The 20,673-nt window shown below is 46.7% G+C and overlaps 1 protein-coding gene across 1 annotated transcript in view; it reads left to right on the top strand.

The window, feature by feature from the left end:
• The window catches only part of NTAN1 (N-terminal asparagine amidase), a 123,769-nt gene that overhangs the window by 25,437 nt on the left and 77,659 nt on the right, over positions 1-20,673 (top strand). Inside the window, exon 5 of the mRNA XM_018573007.1 lies at positions 15,660-15,713. Coding sequence (XP_018428509.1) covers positions 15,660-15,713 — 54 coding nt within the window. The remainder of the gene's footprint in view (positions 1-15,659; positions 15,714-20,673) is intronic.

Consider the following 20,673-nt stretch of genomic DNA (forward strand, 5'->3'; position numbering starts at 1 on the left):
AGGGGGCGTGGCTGAGCGGACGTCTAGAGACGCCCGCTCAGATCTAGAGAGCTCCGGGCCGGCCGTTTTTCTACTACGGCCGGCCCGGAGGCAGTTAAGGGACTTTACGCCTCCTGTCAAAATTTCAGGAAGGTGCCACTGTCCTAGCTGGAGACTTTAACCTCCATCTAGAACCTTCCCTAGATTCCCTAGATTCCTCCACTGGCGGATCCCATATTGAATATAAACACCTTAATTCTCTTAAGACACTCCTCCACACCATGCAATTAATAGATGTTTGGCGGATCCTGCACCCCCGCGATCTGTTTTTCCCCCATGCACAACACCTTTTACAAGGATAGATTACATCTTCCCAAGCCACCATCACTTAGATACCCTGCATGAAGCATCCATCCTCTCCTCCACCCTCTTGGATCATGCTCCTGTGGTGGCCTCCTTGAGAATCTTAAACGACGCCCGCTTGCCCCCTACTTGGAGATTGAACGAATCCCTCTTGGCAGACGCTACTGTTTCCACTCTTGAAAAAGATATTACCTACCGTTTCTCTGAAAATTCTACGGGAGTGGTGTCACCGCGTGGCCCATAAAGCGACTTTTAGGGGATCCCTTATTTCGCAGGGCTCACACAAAAAAGGTAAACTACTAGCAGGATATCTGATCTGTTGACGAAGGGAGGGCTTGGGAGAAGCTTTGACCTGTAAATACAGACGCTCTCTGAACTTTCTCTCCCAACGCACTTACAAGCTGGGTAATAAACCCGGGAAGCTTTTATCCAAACTACTGAAGGATAGGCAAGGTGCAAACTAAAATAAAATCTAAACATGACACCTTTGTTCACACCTGTTCTGCTATTTCCAATGTCTTCTGCGTTTTCTTCACCTGCCTATACAATGTAAGGTCCGGCTCCACTCCCCAAACCAAACAACATCTGCAGTGCATAAAGTTCTACCTATCTGACACCCCCTTCCCTAAACTGTCCTGAAACCAACTAGAAGACCTTGAGTCACCCATCAGTGATTTGAAAATCCAGCAGGCCATCGCCTCCATGGCTTCCTGAAAAAGTCTGGGGCCTGACGGATTCACCCTCGAATACTACAAAACCTTCCATCTGCTTATTCCCCATCTTTGTAACTATTTCAACTCCTTTTTCCTCTGCGCCCCACCACTCCCGTCTACCCTACTCACCCACATCTCTGTTTTTCCCAAACCTGACAAGACCTGTCTACCTGTGGCAGTTATAGGCCCATCTCACTGATCTTAATACAGACATAAAGCTTTATGCTAAGGTCCTTGCATCCCGGCTTAATCCCCTGATGCCCCAGTTGATTTTACCTGACCAGGTGGGCTTCATCCTGGTCGGGATACAAGAGACAGCACACAGAGAGCAATCTCGCTAATGCATTATGTCTCCTCCTCCCCTAACTTCTGTCCACTGATGCCGAAAAGGTGTTCGACAGTCGACTGGACCTACCTCCGGGCCACCCTTAAGCATGTTGGAATGGGCCCAAGGTTCTTACCTGGGATTATGGCCTTATATGAGAATCCAGCTGCCCAAATTAAGGTTAATGGATGCCTGTCTGATCGCTTTACTCTACATAATGGTAAGGTTGCCCCCTCTCCCCATTACTATCCATTAGACATAATTCTAAAATAACCGGCATTATGGTAGGCAACTGAGAACATAAATTAGCAGCTTACGCTAATGACATACTTTTTTTTTTAAATTATAAAACAGCCCCGGATCTCATTGCCCTTCCTCCTACAAGAATTCAAAGCTTTTAGTTTAGTGTATTTAACATCTCTACCCCTTCCCATATAACGTAGTCTCTGAAGAGCTCTATGCCCTTCCCATATAACGTAGTCTCTGAAGAGCTCTATGCCCTTCCCATATAACGTAGTCTCTGAAGAGCTCTATGCCCTTCCCATATAACGTAGTCTCTGAAGAGCTCTATGCCCTTCAGTTGACAACCCCACAAAATGAAATACTTGGGTATCTCTCTGACCTCCCGACCCTCTGACTTATATACGGCTAAGTACATACCTATGCTAAACACCATCAAAAGAGATATCGCTATCTGGCTCAATCACTGCCCTTGCTTTTCCTTGACCGGTAGGATAAATGTCATCAAAATTACAATACTGCCTTGAATGCTCTACCTGTTCCAAACCCTACCCATAGGCTAAATACCTCCTATCTAAATACTCTTAGGTCGGTTGTCAGATGCTATGTGTGGAGGCGCTCTTCTAGGATCTCCCGTGTTTGTGAAGGGTTGCAATTGTATACGCTGCAACAACTCCGCTGGGGGACGTACCCACTAGACCTGTGGAGATAGACAATTACGCCACTTTGTATCCTCGCTCCCGAAACCACTACGTTCCACCTCCGACCTCACACCCATGGAAGACCTGCTTTTCCTCTCGGAACGTCCGCAACACGGTGTGTTGCGCGCGTGTGTATGTGTGTGTGTGTGTATATACTGTAGTATATATATTTGAGAATTTTAATGTTTCAGACGCACACAGATTTGCAAAAGAGACATTTGTTTGTTGACAGAGAGCTAGTTTCTCACAATGGAAGGTGCCTTCTCAAACAGACCAAACTGTTTTTTTCACAATGGTGTGGCTGCCCTGTATTGTTTCCCCATTATTCATATCACAATGGAATGGTTTTATGGGGAAGCCTTGTGTAAACAATCCCACCTAGATTGGCCAAGACTTAATCAACCTTGACTACCGGTGGCAATTTATGATACAGCGCTGCCACCTAGAGGTGGGAAAGTGAAATACATCATATTTTGCTCTCATACAAGTTTTAGAGGGGAAACACCCACAAGTGAGAGGCCATTTCCTCTGAATAAAAGCCAGCAACCCAAAGGTTCAGGAGGACTTCAAGACAGGGACATCACTTTGACCAAGAGTGGACTCTAATACAAGGGACTTAGCAGAGACTGCAACAAGAAGTCATTTTCCTGCGAACGCCTAAGTGCCATGAAGTCCTGTTCATTACGGAATTTACGGAATCTACAGCTTGAAGCTAAGTACTATTTTAGTGTTTTGTCTCTTAGAAACCATTACATGTACTAGAAGGATAGTGTAGTGGCTGCATGGGATTGTAGCTGTTGTGGAAATTTTACTAGGATGTGTTTTTAGTGTATTGTAATGTTTTGTCATTAGTCTCTCAGTGTCTCGGTTTAAATAGATGCTGGGGGGTTAATCCATTGGAGGAGATATCTTATGCGCGGCGGAGCAGTGTCTTCTTGGCGAATGTATGGACGGAACGTGCGTTTGTTCTCTCTGGTGTGCCTGATCAACACGCTAGAGATAATGACGTTGCCTGTAATTACGCACGCATGAGAATCATAGTAATGTTATGTGGCATTGATCACTGAGCAATGCTGGATAAAGTCACTCCGGTGGTGATAGATTATTCTACTACATGTGATTGTTCTACTAATGTGTTTTGTAGACTGGCTATGTATTGAGGAAGTGCTTGTTAACATCACTTCCTGGGTTTTGAAATCGTTTGCTGGTTGTAAACATCACTTCCTGTCTTGCCCCATTTCCTGTTTCGCTGTTTGAGACACCCCTTCCTGTCTGACATCACTTCCTGTTGGGCAGGTATAAAACAATAAACATACCTGCGCTCAGGGCTCTAAGCATGGTATTATCAAGCAAGCAACACATGTCTCCTGACTCTACATGACTCTATAGAAAGGGATACTTCCAGTCCTTGCACAAAGGAGCGTAGTACAACGGGGGAAATTCTTTGTGTTTGGCGCAGCTTAATGCGACATGGATTTGTGTGTTGAACCAAGTGAATTTCCATAACATAGCAGCCTGTATGTATGTTTTTGTTTGTTTGTTTTTCCTGTAACTAAGTTTGTATATGCAGCATTTTCGCCAAGTAAAGTACTTTAAATGCTACTGTGTCAGTTTTCCTTGAGCTTTACTGCAAGAACAGACAACAAAAATGGAAATTAAAGTTTTGCCAAGCTTTACATCTGGGCTCATCCTTGGGATAAGCTTCTGGGATTTGTAGTCCAGAGCCTTACACACGGTATATATACCAAATATACCTGATCCTTCTCAAACACCACTCCCACTCATTTCCATCGTTCCTGACGCAATGGGAACGTGATTTGGAAATTACCTTTACTGAATACCAAAAGCAACTACCGTATATACTCGAGTATAAGCCGAGATTTTCAGCCCATTTTTTTGGGTGAAAAGTGCCCCCCTCGGCTTATACTCGAGTCTGCGCCAGCGCGTCATCTTACTTACCTCGCTGAGCGTCGCGTCATTGCTGCTCCGGTGTGCGGTGCTCCGAGCGGGGTCATCTGGCAGTCTCCGGGTCCTAATTTAGGTGGCCGGAGACTGCCAGATGACCCCGCTCGGAGCGCCGCACACCGCAGCAAGGACACAGTGAGTGAGGGGGGTGGGGGTAGAGAGAGAGATTCATTAAGCAATTATATATGTATTGTCTGCACTGTATTAGCAGTATATACTCTATATAGAGTATATACTGCTAATACAGTGCAGACATTACATAATAACATGAATGTATTAAATGATCTGTATGTAGCCCTGTACTATGGATCATTTAACCCATTCATGTTAGCAGAGGATCATTGTAAATGTATTGTTGCAGGAACTCTATATGTACATGTACTATATACTACATATATAGTGCACTGAACAATAGATTTACAATTATCCTCTGCTAATATGAATGGGTTAAATGATCCGTAGTACATGATATGTAGCCCTGTACCCCCTTTTCCACTTACAGAGCTAGGTTATTTTTCTTTTAAATAAATATTCATGTAATTTTATTGGTATCTATCTACCAGTAGCTGCCTCATTTCCCACCCTCGGCTTATATTCGGGTCAATACTTTTTCCCAGGTTTTTTTGGTAAAATTAGGTACCTCGGCTTATATTCGGGACGGCTTATACTCGAGTATATACGGTAATTCTTTGTGCTAATTCCACTTTATCCATCAGTCCTTTGTTGACCGATGCGCCATTCCAATTCTTGGTGAGATGGTACTGCATGACTGAGCGCATACATAAAATGCATCCTTCTAGAACGGCTACTTGCTGGAGGGGCTGCGATGCCACGGGCACTTATTTACACATGTGGTGGTCCTGTCCCAGACTTCAACCATCCTGGAAACAGATTGTGAGCTATATCGAGATCACAAACATTTCAATACCTTTAAAGCCAACAACATGGCTTCATGCCACTGAAATCCCGCTATCAGCTTACAAACTATCACTAATCCCCCCTCTCCTTAATGCAGCCAGGACCCTGATTCCCCTGCATTGGAATAAACCCACTCTTCCAACTCTGAAAGAAATGGTTCAATAAAGTAGAGTATTACAGACGGATGAACTGACATCTATTAAATACGACAATTACGAGACATACGACAACAAATGGCGGTCATGGGTTACTTTCAAACAAACCTCTTTGTCGCAAGTGGTGTGATACAAGCTTCATAAGAATAATGCGGATGGAACTTGAATGTCATACTGATCTTATAGAAGTATTTCCAATTGCTTATAGTAATGTTGGTTACATTATCACTCCTTATGAAAAAATATTGTAGCAGTGGTGTGTACAGTTGGGTGCCCACGCCTGCACCCGCACCTCCCCCTATGTTTCCTTTCCATAAGTGCAATTGGACACCCCGGTCCATGTTGAACAGAAGCTGCACGCCACACCCATTTTTACACCTTCCTCTCCCATACAGCCTAGATTTAGTCATACAAACACCCGGAAAGCTCTGAACAACACAAAACCACTCATCCGCAACCCCATAGGAGAGCGCTGTTATCCAGGACTTGAATCCTTAACTTTTTCCTATGTTTCCTTTCCTCCCCCTCTTCTTCTTTACGGTCCTTCCTTCCCCTAACATCTCCTGTGTGGTCTGTTTGTCTGTTTTTTCACTAGAGTAACTTGGCTTCTACTGTTTTTGAAATCGTAATTTTACACCTTGAAAGCTCATATAATACTGGAAACTAGCTGCAATATAGTTGCCTTTTATTTGTTTCACTTTTGATACCACATGTTCTTTTCATATAATTTGTACAGTTGTTTGTTGGCTTTTGCAAAACCAATAAAAACTGAATATTAAAAAAAAAAAAAAGATTCATAGCACACCTAGACCAAATCCCCTTGTATTTGCCAGCCTGATTCCTTGATCTATAATTATATTCCTCAAACCGGATATACTTACTAATTTCAGCTTTCCACTCTTCAACTTTGGTGGGATACACTGAAATCCACTTAACGGCAATTAACCTTCTGGCCAAAAACAGTAGTCTAGTGATAGCAAGAACTGTATTATTATGTAAATTACCAGAATTGAAACCTCCCAGAACACCTGTAAGTGGATCAACATTCAACATATTACCATAAACGTTATTCAGACTTTCAATCACTCCTTGCCAATAATCTTTTGAGTTTTGGGCACCTCCAAAGCAGATGAATAAGAGCACCTTCCTGATGCTTGCATCTCCCACATCTTGGATCCAGTTTTTCTCCTATTTTATTTAAAAACTCGGGTTCTATACACCCTATGTATAACAAATAATTGAGTTAATATATGCAAAGGGGAAAGGGAATCATCCTGTTTTTTCTGTAGTACCTCGTTCCAGGTTTCTTCATCAATTGAACCCATATTCTGTACCCAGCGATCTCTATATAACAAAGGGAGTTTCACAAGCTCCTTTTGTAATAAATATTAGTATAGCTCTTAAACCTTTTAGAGTTTTTAGCTCATACTACCTGATCTATCAAGGGAGTAGGTGTTGTGCGTATTGACCAGTGCAGTTAGTGCATGTCTTAATTGCAAGTACTGAAAAAACATTTTACTATCAAGCGAGTATTCAGCTCCTGGTCAAACGTTTTAAATAACCCCCTAGAGTATATCTGTCAAAGAAAAATTATCCCCACTCTTTTCCATTTATAGAAGCCCTGCAATTTAACTATTTTCAGGCAGTTGGTCATTTGACCACAGGGTATAACTTGGTATAACTTCCAATATCCAAAATTCTTGTACTCAGCCCCCATATTTTCCTTTAACTATGGGGTAAGTCTTTCTCCCCATAGTTCTCTTAAGGGTCACAGGAGAACATACACTTGCATCCTCCCGTGACCGAAAGCTCAGTAAATAGCGAGCTACAGCTCGCGGTTTACTGAGACTGCCGCAGCTGGGACGGATCCCGACAATGCTGTCGAGATCCACCCAGCTGCGTGAGTGACAGCTGGCTCTGCCTATCTAGAGGAAGAGCCAGATGTGCCCGCCCCCTCCCTGTCCGTTCCTACACTCAGCGCTGGAGGATCGGAGCAGTCGGTCACTGCTCTCTGCAGGGAGATGATCGAGAAGTGAGCTAGCGACGGTATGCGTTTGATCACTTCCCGATCTACGGAGCCGACGGCCGTAGGCTCAAACTATGAGGATGAGTGATTTGCATTCACCCCATAGTTCTCCTTTAACAATTTCACTGTGGGTAGCCCCGCCCTGTTTTTGATATAAGCCGAGGTTTCTAACGCCCGTAGTGGGTCCCCCTCCTTAAATACACTTTCCAATATTTTAGATGAGAGTTTGCAGCTCCACATCTCATCTTTTGATGAGCACATTTGCATGTGGAAGTCAGTGGTCGCTCCGAGGAAGCATTCAGAGTCTCCGGATGGTTTGAAGAACGGGACATGGGCTCTATGTAGAATTTTTTAATTTGGTCTCCCTCCAAGTTTCGTTTGTGATGACCATTCTAACTTTAGCGTATCCTGGCCGGCTCCATGCTCCCTCATCATGAGATGACGAGGGAGCATGAAGCCAGCTTCCCGGCCAATCAGAAAGCAGCTGATTGGCCGGCCAGACGGCTTCGGCTGGGTACCGGAGGAAGGCCGCGTTCTCGCTGGAGAGGCCCCGGGGTTGACAGGCTACACATACAAAGGTAAGAGGGGACTTTCTTGTTAATCGGGAAGCCAGGTGGCGAGTCTTTACACACTGCCCGGCTTCCCGGCTAATCAGGAAGCCAGGTCATTACACGCCACCTGGCTTCCTAAATGGGACTTCCGTTACTCGGTAATTGGTATCGGCGAGTACCGAAAAAAAATTATCGGTACTCTGTACCAAAATACCGGTATCGGTGCATCCCTACTTGTTACATATAGATGCTTTGTGACCAAAAAGCAAAATCCTGTCTATTTGGGCGGCAGTAAATGTCCTCTGAAGATCCCTTTGCCACTTACGTATGAAGGGTAAGTCCGTAGTGGACACCGCCTGTAGCAGTATTTTATAGGCCATAGAGAGTCCCCCGGACCACGCCCTCGCACAGTTCCTCAAAGGGAGTGGTCTCCTGAACAAATAGTGTCACGGTGGGCAAGGATTTTAGAAAGTATGAAAGCTGTAGGTGCCACCATGGGTTAAGGTTAGGAACCTGAAATTCTCTATAGAGTACAGAAGGATCTTTCCACTGACCCTGATGAATGAACGATCGGGCTGCATTCAGGCCAGCCATTGACCAGACCCGGGAATGCTTATCTGTGAATCCAGGGGTGAACCCAGGATGGCCTAGGATAGGTGTTTGAGGGGACGGAGAGGGGGGAGATGCCAGACCAGCCATAGGATGTTGAAGTAAGGCGGGGAGGAAACTTATGTTTTACCCATGGGGCTCCTTGCAATGGGTACTCTACACAATCTTGCTCTACTTGGACCCATAGTTTGTGCTCTGCATGTTTATACCAGTCCACTACACGTGTTAGGTGCGTGGCTAGATAGTTCCGGGTCCGGAAGTCCTATGCCCCCCTGGGATTTAGTGCGCAATAGAATATCACGTCTGAGCCTCGCCGATTTTCCTTGCCAAATAAATTTAAGAAATGCCGACTGTATGGCACGCAGGAAATTTCTAGGGACACGGATAGGTAGGGTCTGGAAAAGGTATAAGACGAGGCATCGCATTCATTTTTAAGACGTTGCACCTTCCAAAGCAGGATATGGCTAGAGTCTTCCACGTCAGTAAGTCAGAATATAATGAGCGTTGGAATGGCAGAAAGTTCAATTTGAACATTTGGGAGAGATGTACCTAAATAGCGGATCGCCTGCGTGGCCAATCTAAAAGTGAAATTAGATTGCAGCATCTGCCGTAAGGGGGCCCCGGGGTAGAGTTATGTTCAGGGCTTCTGACTTTTGCAGATTGACTTTGAAATTAGAGAGGGAGCCATAAATTTGCAATTCCTGCATCAGAACCGGAAGGGATGTATATAAAAGAGAAGGTCGTCTGCATATGCCGCTATTTTATGTTGGCGGATACCTACACGGAGGCCAGCAACACCAGGGTTGTTCCGGATGTGTCACAGGAAAGGTTCTAGGGTAAGCACAAAAATTAGCGGAGAGAGGGGGCAACCCTGGCGTGTACCATTTGCGATTTGAAAAGGGACTCGAGATGTGGCCATTTACCCTAACTACTGCAGAGGGTTTCGAGTATAACGCCTCAATCCACGTCCGGATCAGTGGCAGTAGTCCAATATGTGTCAGGGTCTGAGACAGAAAGTCCCACGACACCCCTGTCGAACACCTTTTCTGCGTCCATAGACGAAGCATCATGGGAACACCCCGCAGTTTGGCGTTGTAAATCACATCAATTGTGCGAACCGTGTTGTCTCTAGCCTCACGGCACGGAATAAATCCAACCTGGTCTGGGCAGATTATACGTTGCAGGATCGGGGTCAACCGCATAGCTAAAACCTTTGCAAACAGTTTAAGGTCACTGTTCAGTAGGGAGATAGGCCTAAAATTGGCGCAGTGCAAAGGGTCTTTTCCCGGCTTTGGAATCACTGAAATAGTGGCTGCTAGAAGTTCTGGAGGGAGGGTAAGCACAGCAAAAGCTTCTACAAAAGGAGAAGCCAACTGAGGGAGAAGGGCCTTGTAATAGGAGGCTGGAAGGCCATCAGGTCCAGGAGTCTTACCCTTCGGGGTATTGGTTAAAGCCAAAGAGAGTTCCTCAGTAGTCAGGGGGGGGGGCGAGAGAGCCTCTCTCTCTGCGCTCGTCAGGGAGGGGATCCCTGAGGCTGCAAGGTAGTAGTCGATGGCAGCTGATCGGGAAGTCTCTTCAGTACCTGAGGCAGAGGGGCGTAAGTTATACAGAGAGGAGTAAAATGATCGAAAGGAGTCGGCAATAGCCGAGGAGGAGTGAAGTTTCGTACCCGCGAAGGAGAAAAGCTCGGGGACATAATTCTGTGCTCTTTGCATTCTGAGGGTGTTTGCTAAGGATCGACCACATTTATTGCCAAATTCATAATAATTGCGCCTGTTACGCATAATGAATCGTTTCGTCTTGTAAAGAGTATAGGACCGTAATTGCTCCCTCAAAGAAGCCAGTTCCTGCACTATCGTGACGGAACACTGCCGTTTGTGCAGCAATTCAAGTCGGTGGTGAATGCGAAGGAATAAATCGTTAGTTTTAGCTAGCCTAGCGGCTTTTTTCCCACAGTTCCCCTAAGAGCATAGATCGTTTCTCAGGGGTGTTCAGGCACCTCACATTCCAGGAGACCACCTTTAACGCCATTGCCACTACCCAAGCCGCAGATCAAGGCCCCCGAGGGAAGTAGCCAGAAGAGAGAGATAGAGGAGTAGAGTATAGAGAAGGAGAGAAAGAGAGAGAGGCTAACAGAGAAGAGACACTAGTGAGAAGAACTCAGATGAGGGGATGCAAGATAAGTCACAGACAGAGGAGTAAGGAAGCAGGAAAACAGAAAAAGAGAGAACAACGTCTCTAATCTAGGTATCTCCCCCCGCTAAAGGGAAGAGGCGAGCTATGAGCGGGTATGGATGGAAACAGCAGGGCCGAGCCCCCGGGCAACGAAGGTCCATTGAGGATTCTAATAATGCAAAACGACTATAAAATGGGAGTTGACGACAGCCCACTGTCAAGTTTACATCAGAGGAGGATCACGGGTGCATCATCAACCTTTGGTACAAATAACATCAACAAGGTAAAATAACGGCAACTGCAAAGGCCCATCTAGTAGTAATGCCTGGCACATCTGAGTGATTTCGTAGAAAGAAGAGAGAGTTACCTTTGCGAACAATCAGGTGAAACGGGTGGCCCCATCTGTATGCAAGTCCCTGGAGCATCGAGCAATGGTTTCAATACTTGCAGCTGCAGGGTTTTGCGGGAAACATCAGGGTACAGGTGGATAGGGGCTCCATCAAATTCAAAGGGTCCCCTGCGCCATGCTTTTTGAAGGATCTCTTCTTTCATCTTTCATGGTGTATGAGTGCAGGCAGCAGATCACATCTCTCGGTTGCCTTGCATCAGGGGTCAGCGGGCCAAGGGTCGCGGCCGATAGCTATATCCGAATCCGCCAGGCGGCCCAGAAGAAGGTTGAAAATACCCACGACCGTGGGACAGAGGTCACCAGGGATTGTGGCTTCCGGGATGTCCTTTATGCAAATATTCTGTCTGCGGTTGCGGTTTTCTAGGTCATCAACAAGTAGATGCAGGTGGGTAAGTGTGTGTGCTCCTACCTCAGAGGCTGGGCAGCGTGGGATAGAGCTGCCAGGCGACTCCAGGGGTTGCTGTCCTGTAGCGTGGGCTGCGGGTGCCATTATGGGAGAGCCTGCTGGGACCGTTGCCGGCGGACGTGCGGACTACAGGAGCTGGTCGATGGCGGTGTCCGGCCGGGCTGACGGGTTCCCCTCCTGCTTTTTCTTCGGCTGCATCTTTTGGTGGTGACAGCGCGTGTCAGGGCGGTATCGTTGGGTCGTATTATTACCGTAAAGTTCTTTGCGGCCCAGGAGCTCAGCGTGTGAGCGTCTTCACCCGGCCATGCCCAAGCCACGCCCCCCCATTGCTTTTTGAAGGAGATCCTCGGCGGTTTGGATTGCCAGATAAATCTGGACATTGCGTGCACCGAATGTCCTTGCTTTTTAACAGAAGGGGAAGAGTCTGCAGCGGGTATAACAATTAAGCAAAGATGATCATTTTGATTAGGTGGATTCTCCCAAAGAGTGACAAGAGAAGACCCTCCCACATCTCCAATTCTTTAATAAGCTTGTCAATCAAAGGGAGATAATTCAGGCAGTACAGAGAGGCGGGCGTTTTTCCCACTTTCAAGCCTAAATATGTGATGTGGCTGTGCCCTACCCATAGTGTCATAGTTTCCCCAAACCCCCCCCCGGTCCCCATTTGAAGGCTCCGAGAGAGCGATGATTTCGCTCTTAGGCAAAATTTATACGCAGTCCCGAGAAGTTCCTGAAACGGGCAAATAATTCTTTTATAGCCAACACATCATCTTTGGGCCAGGATGTGAAAAACAGAACCTCGTCCGCAAAAAGTGTGATATGGAGTTTCGCGTTACAGGCGAGTGCAATATTTGTGATGCCAAAGGTTCAAGAGAGGTTGAAGAGCAGGGGAGACAAGGGGCAGCCCTGTCTTGTTCCCTTCTCCAGGACCAGTGGCAGGGACAGAGCTGACTGAGTCAAAATCCTTGCAACTGGTGAGGCGTACATTTGTCGCAGGAAAGAGAGAACTCGACCCTGAAAGCCAAACTTTGTGAGAACCCGGAACAGCCAGCCCAGGTGCACGTTGTCAAAGCTTTTTCAGCGTCAAGTGTGATTATGGCCGCCGCCCTCGAAGGGTGGGCACGTGCTTCCTCCAGGCCCATCAGTACCCTTCGGAGGTTCGTTACTCCCGACCTTCCTTTAACAAATCCCACCTGAGCTGGCTGCACCAGGGTAGACAAGAAAACATAAACAGCGCTCTCGGATGGGGAAGGCTAACTAACAGACATGCATGCAGCCCTGGGAAACAGGAGGAGAACCTGTAAATGCAGATCAACAAAAGAACACAAAGGGCACAACAACAATGGAGCACTAGCTAACTGGACAAGACATGGCAGAGAATCAAGGTATTGACACATGTGGATCCAGGAATCAGGAGATGGACGGCCTGTGTGGAGGATCGGGACACTCGTGGTGTATGCCCGAATCTGGCTGGTGTGCTGCCTGGATGAGTTCGTCCACAGAAGGGAGGGAGGCTGTGAACGAGGAGAGGGGACTTTGTCCGTGGTGCTGCTAAAAGAATGCGGGATCTGGGCAGTGTGGGGGAGACCCAGCAGTGTTGGGTGCAGACTGGGCTGCTGAGGCCGCGGCTGTGTGTATCAGTGCTCAGTTTCTGTCTGGTCTGACTGGAAAAGTGTAGGAAGTCGGTATGCGGAAGCAGCTGACAGGCGGCGGGTGATCAGATCAGTGATGGGATGGAGATAGTTTAGGAAGAGAAGAGCAAGGTATCACCTCTTTTTCAAGCTCGAGTGTCACCGAATCTAGAAAGTTTTATGCTGCCCCCTCATCAATGTCATCAGCCGAGTAAAGAGAACTATAAAATATAAATGTTCTAAGATCTTATTGATTGCTATGGGATCCCTTTCCAATGCTCCAGAGGGATGTTTGAGGGCCGGAATATGGGTCGGGTTGAACCGCCCATTCACTAAATTAGCCAAGAGCTTACCTGCCTTGTTGCGAAATTTATGTATACTAAGTGTAGAATACGAAGCGTGGACAGCCTCCTGTCTCTGTGCCCATAGGTCAAATTGTTGTTTGGCTTGTTCCCACTCTATCCTAGTATGATGAGAGGGAGTTGGCAATAGGTCTTGTTTGGACCAGGGAAAGATGGGTGAAATCTGTTTTCTAGTGGATGTGCCAGTCTCCAGGCATCATTAAAGTTGAGAGCGGACACCATGGTTGCCAAGGGAGACTGTCTGGCCAGTTCTGGACTCCTCGTTCGAGGTACTAAACCCGAAAGCCATTTCCTATCCTCTCCTATAGACATTTTTAAATTGAAATCCTAACTCAGCTGTGATGGGGGAATTTTGAAAGTATACATTTGTCAACGCCAATCTACTAGGGCCCATATCTAAGTGAACTGTAAGCAACCTCCCTTCTGAGTCTATCCACGCTAATAAACAAGTATTTTAGGCTTCTGTTCAATAAAATCACCACTCCCGCTCTCCTGCCCTCTGAAGGGGAACCTCACCACTCCTGCCCTCTGAAGGGGAACCTATGACTTCGTCCACCCAGGACTTGCGTAATCAAAAGAAATCCTCCACTCTCAGATGGGTCTCTTGTAGCAAGGCTATATCCGTTCCCATACGGCTGAGGTGTCGTAGAACCCGATTGCGTTTCTGGGTTGAGCGCAAGCCTTTAACATTCCAAGATATTATTTTCATATATTTATAAATATACCGCAAACCAGGTGTGAATGTAGAGCAGAATGAAAAATTTGCATGTCAAGCAACAAAGGGCACCCCTCCCAGAGGCGCAATTCCAGGTGTTTAGGCAGCCGTGACCCACTAGCATGAAAACATCTATGGATGTGCAGAAGAACACAATGCCTTTGGTCAGCAATGGAGGCTGTAAAAAATTGAGTAAATATAGGTGGTACCTGAAGGCGAATAACCCAAAATAACAAAACTGTAACAAGCAACGTAACAAACTGATTTACTGATTTCCGCATTTCCCACTTAACAGCAGGTTGGGGAATGTGCTCATTTCTCCTCTCCACCGTAGCAGAGAATGAAATGAGGTGTAGTAGCTAACACAATCTCCTAAGTGCAAAGAATAACAACATTCATAGGCTGAATTAGAGAGGTGTACAGCAGCTGGTATAGATCAGCGAATGCCTGGTCGGATACGACCCCCTGATCAATCCATATGAGCTTATGACCACAAGGTTCAATGTTACCAGATCAGCCGTGTCGGTATTTGCGGGGGGGGGTGCCACCCGTTTTTCTCGCAACCCTGGGAAATTTCCGAGGCGACCACACAGGTGGGGGAGGTTTGGAGGGAGACCCGTGATTCAATTCAAGGCTGTTCAGCATTGTAGCTGCCACCTCTGGATCTTGAAACGACAAGCGGCGGCCTTCTGCCGTGTCAAAGTAGAGCGTGGCTGGGTAAGCCAATGTGAATCTGATGCATCTCCGGGCCAAAGTGGAGCAGATTTCATTAAACGCTTTGCGTTTTTTGGCTACTGCAGCCGAGTAGTCGGCAAAAAGGAGGAGGATGCAGGATTTTTGACCGGTCGGCGTAATTCAGGTAGTGCACAATGATCGGCCGCGGAGGGGCCCCATCCTCCCTCTGTGGACCTAGTCGGTGTGCGCGTTCCACTAGGCAGGGCGCTGGTAGTTATAGTGCCTCTGGTATGTTGAAAGCGCAGAACTCACCCAGGAATGATGGCTTGTACGATTCTGGGAGCACGAGTGCCTAGCATGAGTACTTCCTGTATCAGGAAGCCGGGAAGCGAGTCATTACACGCTGCCCGGTTTCCTGATTGGCCGGGAAGCGGCTCCATGCTCTCTCGTCACTTGTGATGAGAGAGCATGGAGCTGACTTCCCGGCCAATCAGGAAGCCGGGCAACAGAAGGCACCGTGGTTGAGAAAGGCTGCTCTACACAACAGCCTAAGAGTAGCTCAACTCCGTTCACGTCACTCCTGGTAGTTGCGCTCCTGTCCTTTGAGTTTTTATCTGCAGTTTCTAAGAGTAGCTCAAGGCAGGTGGGACTTTTTTGACTTTGCACTCTACCTTCTTATCAAATTGTCATGTTTTTTTTTTCTGAAGTAATTTGTTGCAACTTTTGTATATTGTGTTACAGGGGCATTTGACAATCAAGCTGAAGAAATACATCTTGTAACATTTTGTGTAACAGGTATGTGGATGTTTTTGTCTATGTTGCAATTTCAGTATTTTTTAACTTTTTTTTCATAATTTTTTCAACTTTTCAACTTTTTCATGTTTTTTCTTTTAGAAGACCATTTTTCTTTTAACTTTATTGGTTTTTTTAAAAATACATATATCCAAACAAGTATGCAAACATCAGTTCAGTGCAGTTTATCACAAGGAAGGTGTATATGTCAAGAAACTCCGGACACACACACAATTCACACTATCATACCAGGAGGAGGAAAAAACACTAGGGAAAAGACAAAACAGAGGTATGTCTGGGTGTGGTTCAGCGAGCTTACACTGTGTAGAGCCCACATTCTTGTGCATGAGGGTAGGTAATTGATCTATTAAGCATACCTTTTAATAAACAATGTGTAGTAGATTGCACCTCCTATCCTTGAGACATGTACGAGCAATATTTATCTGAATTTTTAAACTCCATCCAACATGCCCAGGTCTTATCATAACCGTCAAAGAGCCTCAAGATGCCACAACCTATCAATCTTTTCAAACCACTTTATAATGGAGGGAATATGTGGAGATATCCAATAGTGAGGTATGAGCGATTTTGCTGCATTCAACATAAAAGTGATCAGAGTCTTCTTGCAGGATCCAGGAGAATCTCACATATTATGACACAAACAAGATCATGGCATTGAATGTACAGTCAATCTGCTAATTTGAGAAGTGAGGTCCACAACTATGGACCAGAATTTTTTTATGTCAAGATAGTGCCACCATATATGAGCGAAAGCACCTAAATAACCGCATTCACTCCAACATTGTGAAGAGATTAATGGATAGCTTTTGTGCACCTTAAGTGGATCATTGTGAAGCTACTTTTTCTTCTCTTGATATCCAGATGGTGGAGGCAAACTTTAAATTAGTCAGATGGTATATCTGACTAATTTAAAGTTTGCCTCCACCATCTGGACATCAAGAGAAGAAGTAGTAGCTAGGGTAAACATTTTGTGCTTTAGAGAAGCAGTAACTCGTGGTTTCTGGGAGTTTCTGAGGCATTCAACAAGTTTTCAAATGGTGTGAATTGGTCTGGTGCCCAGAAGGGTTTTGAGAGAGTGTACAAAATGAAGAACTTGTCGGTATCACCAAAAATCTAGAGCATGACACCCCCAACGTTCACGCAGGGAATGTAGACGTATTATGCCTAGCAGTAGGTCTCTTAACCTCAGGCTAAAGGAATCCACCAAATGAAGGAAAGATTAGTCAAATTTTCCTGAGGGAAAATAATCCAAACCAGTCATTGGTAGTAGAATTGTGTTATAGGGCCAGTGGATTTTATGACGTAACTATTCTTAAGTTTGAAGTGTGGTTTTAGTCAAAGGTGATGATAAGGAAGACAAAGACCTCCTTTTGAGGCGGAACCCAAATGCAATCCCCTATAGGTATATAGGAGGTTATTCACTAAAGGATGAAGAGTTTGGAGAAGGCAGGAGATGTGAACAATCTAGGACATAACTGATTTGAAAAATTCTCCAATTCAACTCACTTTCCAGTTCAGCTATGTTGTCTAGATTATTCACTTCTCCTGCCTTCTCCAAAATGTTTACCTTTTAGTGAATAACCCCCTAAGTCTGTTCCAAACCTACCCAACTCTTCTGCAAAGCATTAAAGGTCCAGTCTGCAACACGGGTTAATTGAGCAGTAATGTGATATGTTTTAAAGTCAAACAGGGCTAGATTACCCGAGATTTTTGATGATCTTAAAATTTTAAAGGAGTTCCTGGATTTTTTGACTTGGCAAATGTATTTAGATATCAGGTTCTGTAAAGTGTCAAAATATGTTTTGGGTAATACAATACATTAGAAAGAGAAACGGGGGGGGTGTGGCTTACCTATGGCGGCGGCTGGACGTGTCTAACTGAAGCTCCTGCTCCATCCCCGAGTTGCTCGTGACAAAAGGACACTTCGCCCACATCCCTTACTCTCCTCATGGGGGGCAAAAGAGGCCAGAAGTCGGGCTCTGCCAAGAGACCGAATGCGGGCTCGCTCCAACGGCTCTGGGCGGCGGAATCCCCGCCGGAAGATCGCGGGGCCTTACGCGCGCCTCCAACACTCTCGCCAGCGCGGCCTGCAAAGGACCCTACTCACCATCGCAGGCCTGAGCGTGACGATACCTCGGCCCAGTCGGAAGCGGAGGACTCGGGAGACGGCTCCAAAATGTCGCTACGTACCTTAGCGAGATCCATGCCGCCTAAACGGGAGCTTGCGGCCATGTTCCTTCGCCTGGAGACCTCCATTAAAACGGACCTGACGGCGCTCAGGTCCGAACTGTCGCACACACTGAACCGCGTGGAGGCTGCGGAGGACCGCCTAGACGAACACGCGCAGGCCATCCGGGAGCTTCAGAATCAGGGTAAGCTCTCCCGGCTGCACACCCGCCAAGCCCTGTACAAGATCGAGGACCAGGAGAACAGGAATCGCAGGAACAACCTGCGTCTCCGAGGCCTGCCTGAAGCCACGGGTGACGCGGACCTCGCGGGCACCGTCAGGGGCATCCTCAATTCCATCTTGGGCCGTCCCCCTACCTCTACCCTCCTGTTTGATCGGGCACACAGGGCCCTGAGGCCAAGAGCAGCGGCGGGAGAGCTGCCCCGTGACGTCATAGTGCGGCTTCACTACTACTACGCGGACAAGGCCCTTATCTTCCTCTGAAGTCGACTTTGACGGAGCAAAAACTTTTCCCGGACCTCTCCCCGGAGACCCTTGCCGGCAGGCGGCAACTTAGGCCCCTCCTGAAGATGCTGAAGGATGCCCATATTCCGTACCGATGGGGGTTCCCCGCCTGCCTAATAGCTACCCGGGAGGGTAAATCGGCGGTCCTGCGCTTCACTGAGGAATTAGCAGATTTTTGCACCAAGATGGAGATTGCCGTGCCGGATTTGACTGATTGGGCAGACCGACCACCGGAATGGCGCGTTAATCCCGCAACCCACTGGCACCAAGCTGCATCAAAACCTCAGAGGGGCTCCCGGCGCAGGCCCTCATCCCACTCTGCCCCGGGAGATTGAATCAACCATCCCCCCTTATGCAGTATGACGGGGAATCTCTCTCTTTCACATTGTTGCCCGCTCCGAGCTTCATTAAGGTGCCCTCCCATGCCACATGTCGGAGGCACCGGGCGAAGTTGTCCTATATTGCTGTGTCACCATTTTGATTTGAGTTAGATCGTTATGACATGGTTATCTAATGTTTTATATGTTCACTACGGTATGCCACAAGTTCTTACTTTGTTTACTGCAAGTTCTTTTTATGCACTCGGGGAGGGTGGGGAGGCTTTGGCCGCACGTCATTGAGTCCCCATGCATTTTGGTATGTGGACTCCATACCAAATGCCTTCCCGGGCAGCCCTCGGCCCCGCGAAAAGGCATCTGCTGCCGACCTTACGGCACTTAGAGTAAGGCAGATCCGTCTGCCCATGTCTGGTTATGTTTCCCTGTGTTCCCTTCCTACCTTTTGTCTCCCTCCCTTTTGTATGTACCTTTTGTGTTGTGAACTTGCTCGGGTCTCCTCGGTCCTCTGAGAGGATCCCATACGGATTCCACCAATGGCGACTCTAAAAGTAATTACATATAATGTGCGAGGCCTTAACTCCCCGCGTAAACGCTACCAGATCCTGTCGGAGATTGACAGAGGCGAAGTAGATGTGGTCTTCCTTCAAGAGACGCATCTCGCCTACATCTTCCCGACATTGATTAAGGCTCGTCACTACCCGCTCTGGTACTACAGTGATTCCCCCACTAAACGTGCTAAGGGAGTCGCTATTGGGTTTCGAGGGGGTCTCAAATCAGAGACCCCTGACTGACCCGGAAGGTCGATATCTTATCTTGCAGGTTGCTATCCAGGGCGTAGAGTTTAGGTTAGCTAACGTGTATGCCCCGAATGTTCACCAGGCGTCCTTTTTACGACGGGTAAGTGAGAGACCTTAACACTGTGCCTACTTCTAGGAGGTTAACAATCTTGCGGGCTAGGTGTTTGGCTGTATATCTGTATCCTACATAGCTGGATAGTTACAAGCATGGGATGCTACACAGCCAGATTAATACAAAATGACAATGCGACATTGTGCAAAACCGGTTAACGCCTCTACCTCTTGAATCCGTGATGTTAGCGTCTACGGCGCCCTGAGGCAAGTTCACAAAAACCCCTTCCTACCCTATCCCGTCCCGTCCTCTCCTTCCTCTTCTACAAGTCGTTGTCTTTCCCCCTGTCATTGTTTGTCTGTTCCGTGGGATACTGACTTACTCCATTCTGCTCTGAGACGATTGCATTGTTAACGTGTCCCCTGGTACTGTACTGTGTAATATGTATGTCATCTGAAAAACCCAATAAACGGAAATAATTAAAAAAAAGAAAGAGAAACGGAGCCTTCAGCAGGATTGCGTTAGTTCTGCCAAGCCAGGAAAAAGGGCAAAAGAGTTGGGGTCCGACATCACATTGACCATGGGGATATAATTATGTAAATAAAGGTTAGCAAGTTTAATAGCAAGTGTAATTCCCAGAGATTGTACTCTGCAAAACTAATGGAAAATACAGGAGAATACTTTCTGGAAAGGAAACATTTAGAATCTCCAATTTGCCTAGGTTTATCTTAAAATTTAGAGATCTCATTATATGCCTTGAACTCTTTTAATATTTGTTGAAGAGAGGTTCTGGAACTATAGACATAAAATACAATGTCATCAGCATAAGCCACAATTTTATGTTCTTCCACGGGTTGGAATGCCTTGCATATCTTGATTGAGGTGAATGGCATCCAATAAAGGTTCCAGAGAGAGGAACAAACAGTGGGGAAAAAGGGGCATCCATGACGTGTATTGGTGTGCGACTGGAAGGTTTGGGACAGAGTGCCATTGATTCGAACTTGGGCAGTGGGAGCCAAGTGCAGAAATCTACATTAACATCTTGGCACCCAATCCTTAATAG

This window comes from Nanorana parkeri, unplaced genomic scaffold (assembly GCF_000935625.1).
Source record: "Nanorana parkeri isolate BGI_ZX_2015 unplaced genomic scaffold, ASM93562v1 scaffold2203, whole genome shotgun sequence".
Classification (NCBI taxonomy): Eukaryota; Metazoa; Chordata; class Amphibia; order Anura; family Dicroglossidae; genus Nanorana; species Nanorana parkeri.